General features: G+C 42.7%; 1 protein-coding gene across 7 annotated transcripts in view; it reads left to right on the top strand.

Moving 5' to 3' along the window:
• RBM33 (RNA binding motif protein 33) overlaps nucleotides 1–16,592 on the top strand; it is a 594,498-nt gene that overhangs the window by 193,121 nt on the left and 384,785 nt on the right. For all 7 annotated transcript variants that reach the window (XR_014970135.1, XR_014970134.1, XR_014970136.1 and 4 more), the window contains 2 exons: nucleotides 3,306–3,514; nucleotides 7,772–7,964. Coding sequence is in view for 4 of the 7 variants with exons in the window: in XM_085631975.1 (XP_085488101.1) it covers nucleotides 3,306–3,514; nucleotides 7,772–7,964 (402 nt within the window). In the remaining 3 variants the exon portion in view is untranslated. The remainder of the gene's footprint in view (nucleotides 1–3,305; nucleotides 3,515–7,771; nucleotides 7,965–16,592) is intronic.

Below are 16,592 nucleotides of genomic sequence, written 5' to 3'. Positions count from 1 at the left end.
TCTATTGGAGGAAGGCATTCGTGCTTGCTGATTAAAACTGTCATTTGAAACCATTTTATTATCCAAGATAGTGAAATTAAATTTGACACGGAGAGCCACTAGAAACAGAATTGCTGATTCAGTACATGAAATGTTTATCTGGAGAAGTACAAAGGTAAAACTAGAATAACAGTGGATGTTGGTGAAAATAAATTACTTATGCTGCTTTTTAAGAATTTTTTTTATTGCTTAGTTTAAACAGGTGGTTTTAAAGTTCAGTCTGAAAGCACTCGATGAAAAACGTGAACAAAAAACTATTGGCTCAAGGCTTAGCCATAAGCTACTCGGAGTGATAGCCTGCTTGGTTCATGAAGGCCAATGCAGCTTCATTCCGTGGTGCTGCACACTTCTAAACCTCAGAGGATTAAACCAAATCTTACATGCCACAGAGCAGTTGGGGATCATCGATTCACTGGTAGCACTAGACATCAATAAAATCGTTTGATCCTCTATATTGGGACTATATCCTGACACTACAAGTGAAGTTTGGGTTCAGGCCCCTCTTCCCAAGTTGTATTGTACTGCCATACGCTACCCTATTTCTTGGGTATGGTCCGGAGACATTGTATCACATTAATGAACTATAGAGATGGGCGCTAGGCATGGATGCCCTTTATCTACTGACTACTTGACCTGACAGACGAACCCTTGGCAGATCGGCTAAGAGATGTTATGCAAATAGGGAATAAGGGTAGGTGACACAGTGCACACAATGTCATGTATGCCAGACATCGTTAACACGTTTAAAAATGATAAAACAATGAAGTAATACTATCACAAAATGTCATGCGTAATGCCACACAATCTGGCTTTTCTTGCCACATAATTTGACCCTCCCCTGCCGCATAATTCCAGTGGCCCTGGTTATGCCAAGTTCGTCAGCATCGTCGGCTATCAAAGATCCCTGCCTTTAGTTCATGCCAAGAGGCAGGCAACCCTTCCTTATTTAAGGCTTTGTCTGGTGTAGAATTGGGTTGTTGGTAAGGACGATGTATGTGGCAGTGAAAGGATTGGGATGGGTAGATTAAATATTAATGTAAAGTAGAGTCCAGACGTCAGGCCAAACTGCCCAATACAGGAAATAGGAATGTGGCAGAACTGGGGAAGTGGAACACATGATATTTCTTGTTTGAGGCTCACCTCTCTAACAATAGATGGCATCTATCCAGTTTTAAGGTATATGTGAAATGGTAGTGTTCTACCAGCAAGAAACGTGGCAGTGCAGATGTGGAGGTGGGCATTGATTTACTGACCGGAGTCCCTGTGGAGCGATAAAATAACAAGCAACAAAAGTGCTATTTGTAGGGATAAAAAGGTGTATATGATACACATCCCTACAACGTGGTGGGAGCTGGTATGCAGGCCCATAGCTCCTACTAGTCGCTCTTTTTGATGTTAGATGTCCAGGGAGGTGATTGTTGACTTTGGTTGCCCTGACAAATTTGCCACGACATAATTGGCAATGAAACATGTTGGCCGTCATTAAAGTGGTCCACAACATGCTGTGTTTTTAATTTGGCGTTGACTCACAGTTCGGAATAAACGTGACCAGTTGTTGTGAGTCTAATCCAATTTTAAGTGAGACTTCTTGAATCTCTGTTTTCACGGGGTCTTTATCTTTTGTCACTTCTTTCTTTACTGGACACATCACTTTTTTCTTTGAGAAAGTTATCGATGATGACATAAACGTGGGCAAGCTGGTGAGAACCGACCAGTAGCTCCTCTGGTGGTGCGCACGTGAGATACTTTCTCTTTTCTCTACACATTTTTGAGCACATATACACTTGTAACCGGGGGTATGTGTTAATTTGAGTGTACTGACCGATCACTTTCTTTTTCTTCCTCCCTTTTCTTTTCTGCAGTCTTAAAATTAATGGGCACTGAGGATTCGGCCATACTATGCTATAATGATAGCTGGCTGAGGTTTTAGATAAAAAATATCTTCCCTCATTGGTATCCTACAGATACATTAACTTGAGAAAGTGCCTGTTTTTGCCAGATCTTTTGTTGTATGAATAGGAGTTAGGGCTAGTCAGCAGTAATCCGTTATTCAGGCCCTTTGCAATAATTTTAAAATAAATAAACGCTGACAGGGAAGAGAGTGGAGGTTGTGGAGGATGGGTTGCTTGGCCTGTAATAGGGGTGGAGCTTAGATTGTGCACAAATCTGCCTCACAAAACATTTAACTCTTGTTATTTAAGCAATGATTTGGTGCCTTGCCAGTAGTACATTCTTTAAGTCTGGAGGAAAATTGGCGGGCAGAAATAAGGCTTGGCTTAGATCAAAGGGCTCTGCAGTGAGGAGCCTTCACTATGTAAGTCAGTCCCTGAACCAGAGTTCTTTTTAGGCCTCTCCAGCCAGATAGCCCAAGCTGTCTGGTTGCAAACAATCTGTTGTGGGCTTACCAAAAACGTACAGTGGGCTTAAAATCCACCCATTGATTACCATTGGTTGACTTTGTCACTCTTTTCTGTTAGCGTCTTACTCATTTGGCTCGCCTTGTCTCATGTGGTTTGTCCCTCACCTGGAGCATACCCACTACCCCTTTTGGTTAGCTTACTTGGATTCTTCCTCATCTCAATTTTAGGGAACTACATTTTTCTTTTTGGTTAAGAGCTCCTAGAGTGAACGTGTTTTCCAGCTGTCTTTCTTATGTGCTTTTCTTGCCCCTTACCCCAAAAGTTGCTCTGTCTTGCCAATATCCTTCTCTTCCCCCACAATCACTTGTTTTGCTCTTTCATCCGTGTGCTTCTTCTCGTGTGCTACGTTTTGAAAGAGCGATCTTACGATACTTGTTATAATTAATCCCTCTCTCTCGGATCGGTAAATAAACACAAAAATAAGCCATTTGTAGGCATAAACAAGCTTGTTGAATGCTTGCATGTGCCTACAAAATGACACAGAAGCCGCGTTCTTGTCTATATTTATGTTTCTTTTAATAGCCATGCCGCACAGCTGCCGTAATGTCGTACAACATGGCTAAAAAGCATTGGCAAAGCAAATAATGCTTTAAGCAAGACCTATTGGCTTTGCCAATGCTTGTTATTTGAAGAAGTTGTACTAAAATGCTTTGTACTCTTGCGATAAATAGAACACAAAAAGAACTTGCTAAAATGTATGTCATAATGTCACTGAAATGTTAGCTACAGTGGGCAAAGCGAGTAATTTATCTTGCTATAATTTCATTTTTTTGCGTTTTAATTTACAGCAACATTTTTTAAACTCTTTAACGATTCTAAGCAAAGTTCTGTGTTGTATTTTGATAGAATTGTCTAATGAGGACAAAGCAGCATTAATGGAATTTGAAGAGCAGCAGAGGCATCGTAAATATAATCGTTTTGGCGTAAAAAGAGGAGGCCATTCAAGAAGAGGTGGTGCTGCACAGTTCCGTGCAGTAGGAGGGGATCAGAGGAAAGATAACAATGAAAGAAACAGAGATAATAGACCTCCTTTATCCTCACAACCTTCTGTTGCGGTAACTATAAATATTTCTTCATACATGTCTGTTATTTATTCTGATTGTCTTTGGAAATCCTAGTTTTCGCAATTAGATTGACCGTATAAAAAAAAAGTAGCCCTTCGCGTAGGAAGAAATATCAGAATATATACTCACATAGCCATTTATTTTGACTTTTGAAATTTGAACGTATTTTCACCAAGTTTGACTAAAACATTTCAAACGTACAGCGTAAGCAGCAACATAGCAAACTTTCTTAATGCAAAGAACAGCTACTGGAAATATAGCAGCAGCAGTGCAACGTATTGTATCATACACATGTTTACTAAGAAGTGGTGCATCACAGGCCAAAGCAGTGCATGCATCCACCACATACACAGAACCATAACATATGCAGCAGCACATGCTTCCTTGCGCACATAGAATAGACATATCAAGTGCAGTTACATTGAAATGCATATTCCTGTGCTTAAAATTAAATATGGAAAACATTCTCCAAAACGTCAACTTGTATAAATGGCATGTGGCAGGTCGCCATTGTAACTCGTCAGTAGCAATAGGATTTATAGATGGGTTGTATTCAAAGTTCAAGCCCATACAGAGTGCACCTTAAACTAGACTGGCAAAGGGAGCTGCGGTGTCATTGTTCAGGACTACTGGTTTTCCTGCACCCAGTAGGGGGACCGTGCTACTGGATCGCCCCCCCAAAAAGTTTCCTCACTCCCCTCCTAAATAGAGTTGCTTGCAAGTCTTGTGTGAGAAATGCACAGGTAGTGTGCATGTTTTTTTTCCACATTGTAAAATGAAGAAAGGGGTGACCATGTTGGATGCTGTGTTTGGGGTTGAACATTATCTTCCTATGCTTCTATGGTGGGTATAATAGTCAGCTCTTCAGTGTAGTTATTAATCCCCTTTTTGAAATTTGAGTTGTCTTTTGACTGATGAGGGTCCCCATTAAATGTCCCTTCTCAGTGAAACGCCACACCCATCCCCCTTTTCATGTGCCGCTGTCAGAAGCCTTGCAATGGTGGTTTTCTGCTTGGCTGAGATTAGAGATATAGAGAATAGAGCATATATTCTGATTTTGAACCATTTAATGGGCCTGAGCGGTGACTACTTCCAGCAGAAGCCCGTGAGAACCAATGATTAAGGGACGTGATGCAATGCTCCCTGGTTGGAAAAAGGCTTTTTTTATCTATGCCTCAAATTTGTCTAAATACTGGTCTCCATCACCGAGACTGGTTGGATCCTAAATTGGTCTTAAATGAAAGGGTATTGATTATATTCTGACTACTGGATTTCCTGCAGCCACCTACAATTTGTCCTTTCTGGCCAACATGAAAATCGCCATCTGTTTGACATGTCTGAGGGTCTTGCTGTTTGAGTGGTGGTTGTTCAAGTGAAATACTTTTTCGACACCTATTCGTGGTAAATTAGCAACTGAGGCTCATCCGAAAATGTATTCTGATTTGCACGTGGAGCCAGAGACCATTGAAGTAGAGTTTGCTCAATTTTATTGGTCTGGCATTTCTTTCCCATTGATAGACTGTGTTTACAGGTAACTATATTAAAATCAACAAATCTCAAAGATAGCTGAGAACTTGTGAAAACTGCCTCCTAATAGAAAATTGGTCATAGGGATAAACGTTATTCAAAAACCTAATGGTAAGTGCATAAACACCATAAAACATTTAATGTTACATCTTTGTCCCTGAAAGATGAGTTACCTTCGGATTGTCACTGGGCATCTTTAGGCCACTTTACCTACCTGTTGATAAATTGTACATTCTGCTTTGAAGATGTAGCACGGACGTGATATTGAGTCTATTACGTTTTATTTATTGTCGAGTATTGTACATCTTTCTGAGCTATAACACGTCCTAGACAAAGTGCATAAAAACCACTGATGAATGAAGGCCCAGATGTTTCGAGGCCATTTTGCAGTCGTCAATTCAGTGATTTGCAAAATCACAGAGTTTGCCAACGCAAAATGACTTTTTGGTTTGTATTAGACACATTTTGCAATTGGGTATAAAGGGTTACCAAATCGCAAAATGTATTTAGAAATAGTTTCCGAATCAACCAATTTGGAAGGGGCGTGCTAAGAGTGTCCCTTCCAAATTGCAATTCCTTTAAGGAAAACTTGCTGTACTTAAAATAAAAAAAAGTTTCTTTAAAGGCAATCACAGATATGGTGGTCTACTAACTGAGCAGGCCACTTCCTGTGATGGCTTCCAGTCTGTGTGAAACACAGTTTGTGACCTACCTCATGCATGTTAATGAGGTAGGTCAAATTGCAACCCACTCGGAATCCTTATTTTGTGAACCGACCTATTCGTACATAGCGTACCAAGCAAAAATATTGGTGAGATAAAGACACCAGTAATAAACTGCAGTTCTGATGCAGTATACTTTACATTAACCACTCACTGCCTGTCCCATTGCCTCAATAAAAGGACTCACCTCTGCTTTAACCGCGCACACCATTTTGTAAAAATTGAACTGCAGTAAATTTCCCAAAGTCAAGATGTAACGGTTTGCGAATCAGATAGATCTGGCAATTAGTACTAGCAGTATGTAGAAGGACTTGCTGAAATATTGAGTGTTTTGTGAGCAAAACAATATGTACAATTGAATACAGCATCTTAATAAAACAACTACTTGGGGTTACTGAGGGGGTGTGGCGGGTGTTTGTAGATGAGTGCACATGTGTTTTTGGTCGCACGTACACATAGCCGCCCATTTAGTGTTGAAAGGAAAGATTCAGGACTTAGTTTATGCCACCCTTCCCGTCCTTAGGGCCTGACTCGGAGTTGTGAGAAACTAGGTACATTTTTACCACACCAAGTAAATACCATTACCCTGCGGTGGGTGAGCTGTTTAGCAGGTGCTGTAAACACCTCGCATTCCAAGTTTGTGTCCTGAGGCATGACCTGCACTTGTGGTATTTATTGCACCAAAATCTGCATGTTTTAATATGTTTCAGGGCATTCTCAACCGATATAATTCACATATTTTTTCCTGGTGAAATGTGTGCGGGTAGCAATAATTATTGCAATGCTCATAATTCCCATTCCATCAACAAATTTCTGTTTGTGCAGTGATTGAACTGTACCCCTAATCATGCCCTAAATTATGAAGGCTGAAAACTCCAGTGACATTTTTTTCCCAAAACTTGTATGCTAATTGCAGTTTTCCCAGAGCATTTGTTCCTCCAGAGATCTTTGTGAGAGGTGGTGGGCTAGGAGCATTGGTGTGGTGCGGTGGGGTCAGTGTGTGGTTAGGGGGTTGGTATTTTGTTCACATATTTCCACCCGCACATTTCATCAAATACTGAAATGTTAGTTCCTTAGAGAAAATGTTTTAAATAGCTATTTGTAGCGCAGACGTGTTTTGTTTTTTTCTAAAGCACCCGTCTTTTTGTTTAGATAGCAACCAACTTTCAGCCCTATGTTAAGAGGTTAAAATTACTTTAGTATAATACATTAGCTTACTGAATTGCAACTTTTTTGAAATATAATTTTCAGATTTGAAATGCCGACTCCCTAATACATCCTCCTCAGGTGGGTAAACAGAGTACCACAACATGGTAATAGTAATCCCTGTATGTGCATCTCGTACAAATGTAGGAAGTGCAGTATAAAACCCCTATATCATGAAATGTCGAACGTAATTAACGTACATCATGATTGTTGGACCTTTAAAGCTTTAATAGCTGTTATTGGGTCTCCGCTGAAAACACAAGAAGCTTCAGTTAACAAGTGTTGCTGCAAAGACCTTATTCTATTGCTCCTAGTTAAAATTCCTATGGTCTACTGAAATACTTTGAGGCATGTTAATGAGTGATCCTGTGCAGGGACCTAAACCTTGAATTGCGAAGTTGACCAGTGGTGCATTTGTTTTAGTTACATGTTCGACATTTAAGATTTTCATGTGGACATTTTATGCATGAAATATCAGTATGTAGAAATTCCACAGGATCTTTCGTTGTTATATTAATTGAATGCCCTGAATTGTGAATCTTAAAAAAAAAAGCACACTTTTTTGATGCAGGCATAAGGGGCGGCGTCCGAATCAGGCCTGGTGAATTAATCCAGTCTCTGGATTAAAGTCATTTAGTCTCTAACCACAATTTCCCCTTTATCTGATTTTGTAACTTTATTCTATGCTTTAAGTGATTTCCGTTACTACCAAAATCGGAAGAATACGGTAACGTTCTTGCCAGGATTGTAAAAAAAGAAAAACCTGCATCTATTTAAATTTTATTTTTTTCAGCAACCGATACGAAGCCTTTTCCAGCAACAAGCGATACAGCCTCTGCTACCTATGACACGCCCACGCCACTCATCTCCTTTACATCCTAAAACAGAATCTCCAAGAGTGAACAAGACCAATTCCACAAACTCTCAACCAAAAAATATACATATTAATCCACACTTCAAAGGCTCTGTTGTAACTCCTGTGCAAGGTAGGAATTATTTAGCATCATGTACTGACATTCTATTTGGATGGTCTATGTTGTTAAAAGCAGCGTAATTTTGAGATGTTCGTTTTTTAAACGTATAATTTATTTCAGATTTTTCTTGAGAATGTAGAGAGCAATAGATGTAGTTAAACTTAAATTTTCAATTGCCTAGCTTTTAAGTTTTCCTTGTTTTTTTAGAAAGAACCACATTTATAGGTAAATCGCTTTATCTCCTCTCTAAAAAAGAATCTGTTATAACTTATGTTGAGAATAAATCGATGGTGTCACTATGCATGTATGATAGTTCACTAGGCTCAGTGCCTTACAAAGAGGCCTGCAGGTCATGTGTTTTAGTCCTGTCCAGATCGACTTAGCATTTCATAATTCTGAGGCGAAAATTATACAATTGAGAACAGCAGTTCAAGCGGCTGCAGACGGTGTAATTTGTGCTATGCTTTACATTCATTGTTATAATAAATGTTTTTGCTCCCTTCCCACCGAACACATTTTCATCTCTGTATAGTGGTTGCTGTCTTTAAAACATGTTTACCTGCTAGTAGAAGCCATATTTCATCTCTATGGGACTGGGTCAGTAATGTCTTGTGATGTCAAATGAAAGCCTGCTAATTTCCTTCTTTGTGAACTGAAGAAGCATATTCCTAAGAAGTGTCCTTTGCTTTTAAATGTAAAGGAGTTGCTCCAATGTGAAAATTAAGTAAGCTTTATGCACGGCCTACCAGCTGCCCAGACACCTAAAGTGCTTGGCCCTCCAATGGCCATAGCACATACGTTGTTGGGTTAGTTTGTACATTGCCATTTCTTGTCCAGTTTGAAGCTCTTCAGTTATGCAGAGTGTAACTGAAGAGTAATGTACAGTGTACTTGTTTGTACTTATTGTGCTGCCCTCCGCATCTCTGGGTTCTTCATTTCACCCACGTTTCTCTCTTCCTATACCTTTCAGGCACATTGTAATGGCCTTTTATTAATGTAAGTGCTAGGGCTCCAAATGAGGTTTTAAAATGGAAGTATCATGCTGCCTACTTTAGGAAGGTAGTAAGATTATGTTAGTCTTTTAGGGGAGTCAATAGCCATAAGCATTAGAACATTATTAATAAACCTTTTACCAGACTCAAGCATTTCTGTAAATCAGAAAAAGAGCTTTCAGTTAAAGTCTTTATTGAAGAAAAAAATCTGTAAGGAAATGCAATGACATTGTTAGCACGTAGGCTGCATTAAAAGCATAACAAGTGTAATTCTGGCACCATGCCTTTTAGACCTCCAGGACCTCCTGTATCCCATCATGCCCCAAAGGTGACAGGTCAGTTTTCTTCTAGTTCCTTCAGTGAGGATCCTGGAGCACTGAGCTCTGTATTTGGCTTTTTTGTCAGAAATTGTTTCTGGAAATTAATATTTTCTGCTTCACTCAACGTCTTTTTACACCTAGAGTGAGGAACAATACTTTTCTGATTGGAACTTCTGTTTTTTCCTGTCAAGAATGCCCTCTTTTTTTGCCAGTTGTCCTGCCTGTGGCAAAAAGAAGGCTCCGGCTGACTCGCTTTCAGTCTGTATACTATGCCTTCCTGTGATACTCCTCAGCCAGATTCTTGCGACCATTGTAAGAAACTCTCCAGAAGAACTTTTAAAGATAGAGTAAGAATCCAACTTCATGGTCTTCAAGAGAGGAAGAAAACTTCAGGAGGACATCCTCCAGCTGCTTCCAAAACTTCCTCGCTGCACTAAGCTCCTTCCAGAGGCAGATCAATAAGCAGGCGTGAAAAAACCAGAACAAGATAAACTTCTAGCAGTAGAAAAATACCAATTATTACCCTGTCTGCGTCTGGATCGACGTTGAGAGTGCCTCCGACTTCAAAGCAGTCTTCGCCTGCAATACAACTGGCAAAACGACAACCAACGTCGAGTGACTCGACTCCCAACAAGATCTCCTTCGACTGTGAAGAAGCAGCGGAAACTCACGCAGTCAAGAGTTCATTCGTCTTCAACTAAAAACAAGTCTCTGTTGACGACACAGATGACGTTGAGGCAAGTACACACGCCATCCGCAATAGATCATTCTCGTTCAACATCGAAGCATCTTGTGATGAAGACTACGCTGACTGGTTCTCACCATTGTTCTACGTCAAAGCATACTTCGCTGACGCAGCCCCCCGTCGACTGCAACCAGGCACCGTTCAACATCGAGGTACATGTCTCCGTCGACAGCAGCTAGAAGCTGTCAGACGTTGAGAGAGACAACTCCGTTAGCAGCAACCCGGCGCCACTCGACGTCGAGACAGACGTGTCCGCCAGCGACCCACCTGGCATAGATGCACAGAGCATCTCAGTCTACTTCGACAAGGCACCAATCGATGTTGAAACAAACACTTACACAATCTCTGCTGACGGCAAAGAGAGGCCGTTAGACATCCAGGCCCAATTCATCAACTTCAACATCACCTCACCATTCGACATCGAGATAGCATTCTCGAGCATATAAGCATATACAGCAACGGTCTCAGGGTTGAGCATCATTTGCCTCTTCAGGTTCCTCCTCTCACTCCTCTGCACTCGGGCAAAGATCCCTTCATCAATCAGAGGCTCCTATTAACCGTTCTCCCTGGTGACTGAAGAGTGTACGCAACTGGCCTGTTCCGCAAAGCCTGAACTCTCAACGGGCCAAGTATCCTCTAGCTCGTCTAGCAGAGGCAAGCTCTCCTAAACCCCCTACAAGATCCAAAGTACCTAGAGAAACCACTCCTCAACGCAAAACTCGCTCAAGAACATGGAGTAGATCTCGAGGCAGGGCCAGAACACGATCTCCAATGCCTAGCTGAAGATATCTGAGGTCTCACTCGTGCCACCGGACACGTAAATCCCTGACATGGTCTACATCCACTAGATCATCGAAGAGGGACTATAAACTAACACTCACGGATACTCCACCAATAGTGTCTTCCATAGATTACATCAACATATTTAATAAGTTGTTGGTCAGTGAAGTGACTGAGTTGAACATTAGCATTCCACTGCCCGTTGCAAACTCATCAGTCATTTTTGAGATCTTGCATCATAGGTCCTCGTCAAGACCATTATTTCACTTGGTTTCAGGTCTGATCCAGCCAGTTAAGGACATTTGTCTTACACCAGCCTCCCTTCGTGCAGCTCCACCAAGGATTTCAATTAAATATAAGGCGATAGACTAAGATTCTTTATTTCTATGTCCCGACCCTCCACCTGACTCAGTCATTACAGCCGCTGCCAAGAAAACTCATTCAATTGCAATGTCCTCATCCGTCCCACCTGACAAGGATAGCAAACATAGAGATTCCTTGGGCCGAAAAATGTGTGGCACCCCTGCCTCATTCATGAAGGTGTCAATCTTTGCTGCATTACTAGGACGCTAGCTACGATGGATCACTCTAGGATTCCCTCACCAGGTTCTCAGAAAAGCTCCCCAGAGAAGATAGACACGACTTTGAGGAGATCCTGCAAGAAGGTGGTCTAGCCGCTAACCAAATAATCAGTGCAACGGCAGATGGCTCTAATCTGGCAACTCTGGCTATCCTCATGGGATATGTGCAAGTCTCCCACCATGGCTTCACCTCACTGGCCTTAAACCAGAAGTGCAGCAGCGCATCTTAAATCTTCTTTCACGGGCAATTCATTATTTGGATCATACACAGAATGAAATGGCAAACATGCAGTCTGAATTGGACACACTCAAGGCTGTTGGCTTGTAAAAGTAAAAAAAACAAAAATGAAGGAGGTTTATGCCTTATGACAAGTGTCCGTTCCATCAGAGGGTTCAACACAAGGCTGTCTCCGCCCCCTGATGTGTGTCTAGAGAAAGAGCTGGGGATTGAATGGGATTGTTGTGCACTTCTAAAGTTGTTTGAAGTTACCTCTAGAACAAAGACATTTGGAGTATAAGTACAGGGGCTCTGACCCCATGATTTTAGACATTGTGTGGACTTTTAACCAGACGCTGCTGGCTCTGCAGACTGCACCTGGCCAGAAGGAACTGTTATGCTGTCAGTAAACCCACCACTTGGACTTTGCTTTGTTGTGCTGGCCTGCTGGAAGGACTACCTAGTTACCTGCAAGGACCCTATGTGCTGGCCTGTTCCCTGCATTCTGCCTGTGTGCCCCAGGGATCTCTCAGGGCCTGGTAGCCTGCCCTTTGTTACTTGAAAATCCAGCGCCTGGTGAGCGCTTCACTTTAGGGGCAGACCTACTGTGTGGTGAGCACTGCACCCCCCCACCCTCTAATAGCTCTGGTCAGGGCATGTGCTTAGTGATTTGCCCCACTGCGAGAAATGCATGTTGAGTGCCTCTGAGGAATCTGTGTTAACAACGCCAAGCGATGGCTCTTTGGTGATGCTGCAGTGGGGATGGCAGCGCCGACAAGGGAGGCACCAGTCTGGCCACCCGCAAGACCAGGGAAGACACACTCAGCCCTTTCTTTAAGAACCAAGCATTCTGGACCAGGGCAAGGAGGCTCTCAAGGAGCCTGCCTCAGCAAAAGGGGTAAACCCAAGGGTGGATAAAAAATATAAACCCTCAACAAAAGACGCTAAATACATTTAGAGAAACACAGTGCCAGACTCCCATCATTGTCGCCATGGCAAGAAGAAGGGGCAACGCCCACTCCTCCACTGGTCCACCTCCAGAGAGAGAAAGCAAAAGAATGGACTTGGTAGGGAGAAAGATGGAGAAAGAAGCAGCAACACAATGATGCATTGCTAGTTCCAATTCTCTCCTCAACTGGTATGGCCATCAACATTGGGACGACATCGAATAACTGACGAATTAGCTCCCAGAGGCGAATAGAAAGAGGGCAAAATCCATCATACTGGAGGGAAAGTACATTGCGAATACCTGTTTGAAATCAGCCCTAGACGCAGCCGATGCAGCCGGCAGACAAATGTGCACAGGCACAACGTTGAGAAGGCACGCCTGGCTCCGAATAACAGGCTTCAAGCAAGAGGTCTAAACCTCAATAATTTGACCCTTCACAAGAAACACCCTGTTTGGAAGTGAGGTAGATCAATCTATTCATCAAATAAAAAAGGATAATGAAATGGACATGGCTATGGGAGCCCTACAAAAGAAGGGCGCCTTCAAGAGAGGAGGGTTTAACACCAGAAGACCCACGGGAAAGGGTGTCTTCTCAACAGGCCAACAACAGCAAGAACAAACTCAAGGCGGTGGACAGCAGTCAAACCAGCAGTCCGGATACCAAGCCTGGCGACAGCAACCAAGGCAGCCCTTTCGGGGCAGAGGAAGAGCCAGGGTACAACACTAAAGCCGGGAGGAGTGAATTCCAAGTGATTTGCCCACAAAAAAAGACCCCCACACAACACCAGTGGGAGGCAGGATAGCACACCACCTTCATCAATGGAAAGACATCACCACAGACAGTTGGAGTTTAAATGTGGTACGCCACGGCTATTGTATAGAACTAACAAACAAACCCCCACCAAACTCACCGAAAAAGAAAACGTTCCAAGAAACAAAACTCTTAGAATTAAGACAAGTATTAAAGGAACTCCTGCAAAAACAACCAATAGAGAAGGCACCAAATGGGAACAATCAAGAGGAAACTATTCACCTTACTACTTGGTCCCAAAGTAAGGTCTCCTGCTTAGACCTATCTCAGACCTTGGATTCACAAACAAATTCATTCGCACACAGCATTTCAAAATGCCAACACTACAGGAAGTAATCCCACAGCAGCAAAAAGAGGACTTCATGGCAGCAATAGATATAAAGGACACCTATCTACGCATCTCCTACCTACAGTTCTTCCACAAGAACACTCACTACAAATTCAAAGTCTTGCCTTTCGGGATAAACTTGGCACCAAGAGTCTTCACAAAGTGCCCAGCAGCGGTTGCAGCACCCCTAAGGAGAGGAATCCACGTCTATCCCTATCTAGACGACTGGCTGGTGAAGGCAAATTCAAAGCAAAGATGTTACACACATGTCCATCTGGTGATCACGACACTGCAAAAATTGGGGTTTTCAATGAACCACAAAAAATTATCATCTAAGCCAGAACAAGAAAACACCTTCTTAGGAGCAAGATTAAACTCCAAGGTTGCACGGGCATACCCGACCCAAAGGAGAATAGAAGCTATCAAATAAACACGCCTGTACCAAAAGGGTCAGTCTCTAACAGTGAGGACTGTCATGAAACTCATGGGCATTATAGCATCATGCATCCCCATCATCATTCATGCACGCCTCCACATGCACCCTCTGCTGGAGTGGCTTTGCAGCAGTTGGTCACAAACCACAGGGAGGTGGGAGGATCTAGTGGTTGTAACACAAAGGGCTCAGATGGAGATACAATGGTGGGCATCCAAGAACATGAACACTAGGCAGACCTTTCAAAACACCAACTCCCTCAGTGACCATCACGACAGATGCGTCTACAAGGGTTGGGGAGCACATTCAGGAAACCTGAGGGTACGGGGTCAATGGAACAATACAGACTCAATAAAGCACGTCAACTTCCTAGAAATTAAGACTGTGTTCCTGGCACTAAAGACATTCCAAGCTCACATAGGAAGGAAGACAGTATTAATCCAAATGGACAACAACACAACTATGTTTTACCTCCACAAACAGGGAGGATGAAACTCATTCACCCTAAGCAAACTAGCTCAGGAAAAATGGAAATGGGCCAATTCAAGGAAAATCAGCCTACAGACAATTCACATGCCAGGAAAAGACAACACCAAAGCGGATCAATTCAGCAGACAGAACAGCAGCTGCCACGAGTGGGAGATAAAACAAAGGACCCTGCAACAGGTCTTCAACCTCTGGGGAACCCCAGAAATAGCCCTATTTGCAACAATGGAGAACAAGAAATACCAACCCTTCGCCGCCAGGTTTCAACACCACCTATCAAAAGGGAATGCCGTGTCACTAAACTGCTCAGGAACATTTGCCTATGTTTTTCCCCTGATTCCTCTATTACAAAGGGTTCTGGGCAAAGCTAGCACCAGAAACAAATCTAATACTCCTAGCCCCTCAATGGGCAAGACAAACCTGGTACTTAAGCCTACTCAAACTGTCCAGGGGACAAATGTTCAAGCTCAAGGCAGACAAGGACCTCCTCACAAAGCAAAGGGGACAAATCTTTCACACCGAACCAGCGACGCTCAGCCTGGCGCCTGAATTCATAGAGTTCGGACATTTAAACTTACCTCAAAGTACAATGGAAATACTAAGGGATAAGGAAGGCAAGAAAACAGACCACAAGGCAATGCTACGCAGCTAAGTGGAAATGTTACACCATATGGTGAACAAAAAACAATACCCAAGCTCAATTTTCACACAGGAAACAGTGCTCATATATCTGACACACTTGCTTGACAGTAACATCAACTACTCAAGCCTCAAGGTGCACCTGGCAGCAATTGTAGCCTACACAAAGGGAAATTCATGTAAAAGTTTGTTCACAGCACCAGTCCTCAAAAGATTCCTTGAGGGGTCCAAAGGGATTTCACCCCCAAGAAAGCCTCCAGCCCCGATGTGGAGCGTTAACACAGTCCTAACACAACTAATGACAGGACCATTCGAGTCCAGGCACAAAGCAGAACTCAGATTCATCACCATAAAGACTGCCTTCTTAATAGCCGTAACATCTCTACAATGAGTAAGTGAACTACAAGCGTTAACTATTGAGGAACCATACATGCAAATCCACAAGGAAAAGGTTATCCTAAGGACAAACCCTCAATTTCTACCTAAGGTAGTAAGCAAATTCTACATGGAACAAAGCATACAGCTAGCAATTTTCTTCTAAAACCCGCGAACAAGACTAGAATTAAGCCCTGGACATAAGAAGGGCTTTACTATACTATTTACAAGAAACAAAACAACTCCGTAAAGGCAATCAATTGTTTGTCTCTCACTCAAGGTCCAACAAGGGAGCACCTGCGACAAAGTGGACCATTGCCCGTTGGATTGTAGAGGCAATTCAAGTATGCTATGCCTCAGCAGGTAAAACTCTTAACACATGGCCAAAGACCCACTCAAGAAGGAATAAGGGGGCAACCCTGGCCTTCATTGCCAACGTGCCAGTAGACACCGTAGGTGCTGCGGCAACATGGGCATCCCCACAAACATTCACCAAAAATTACTGTGTGGATATACAGATTACTAAGGAAGCTCAAGTGGGACAAAAGGTACTTTTACACCTGTTCGCAAAGTCTTCCTCATCTTACCACAGCCACCCCAAGGAGGGGTAAACCACTGCGTAATCTCATGCACAGCGTGTGACTCCAGAAGCAGGATTCATGCTGCAAAAGAAAATGGTTACTTACAAGTAGAAGTACATTTGCAGCTTGAAGAGTTTTCTGGATTCACATGTGACCCACCCACCTGCCCTCCGAGGAGGAATGCTAACAGGTGAGACAAAATATCACGTAAACCAAAGAACTACCATCTAGAAACAACAGGATTTAAGACATTCCCTAGAGGAAAAAAGGGGGAAAAAGAATCTGAAGATGGTTACCACGCAGAACTACTACCGGGGCACCGCCTGACGTCACACAAGGGATGGACCTAACACCAAATAGTGGTCAACGACGCCCCAATCAAAAAAAAAAAACTATTCCGGAC

This window comes from Triturus cristatus, chromosome 10 (genome assembly GCF_964204655.1).
Source record: "Triturus cristatus chromosome 10, aTriCri1.1, whole genome shotgun sequence".
NCBI lineage: Eukaryota > Metazoa > Chordata > Amphibia > Caudata > Salamandridae > Triturus > Triturus cristatus.
This window is presented reverse-complemented; position numbering and strand designations above follow the sequence as displayed.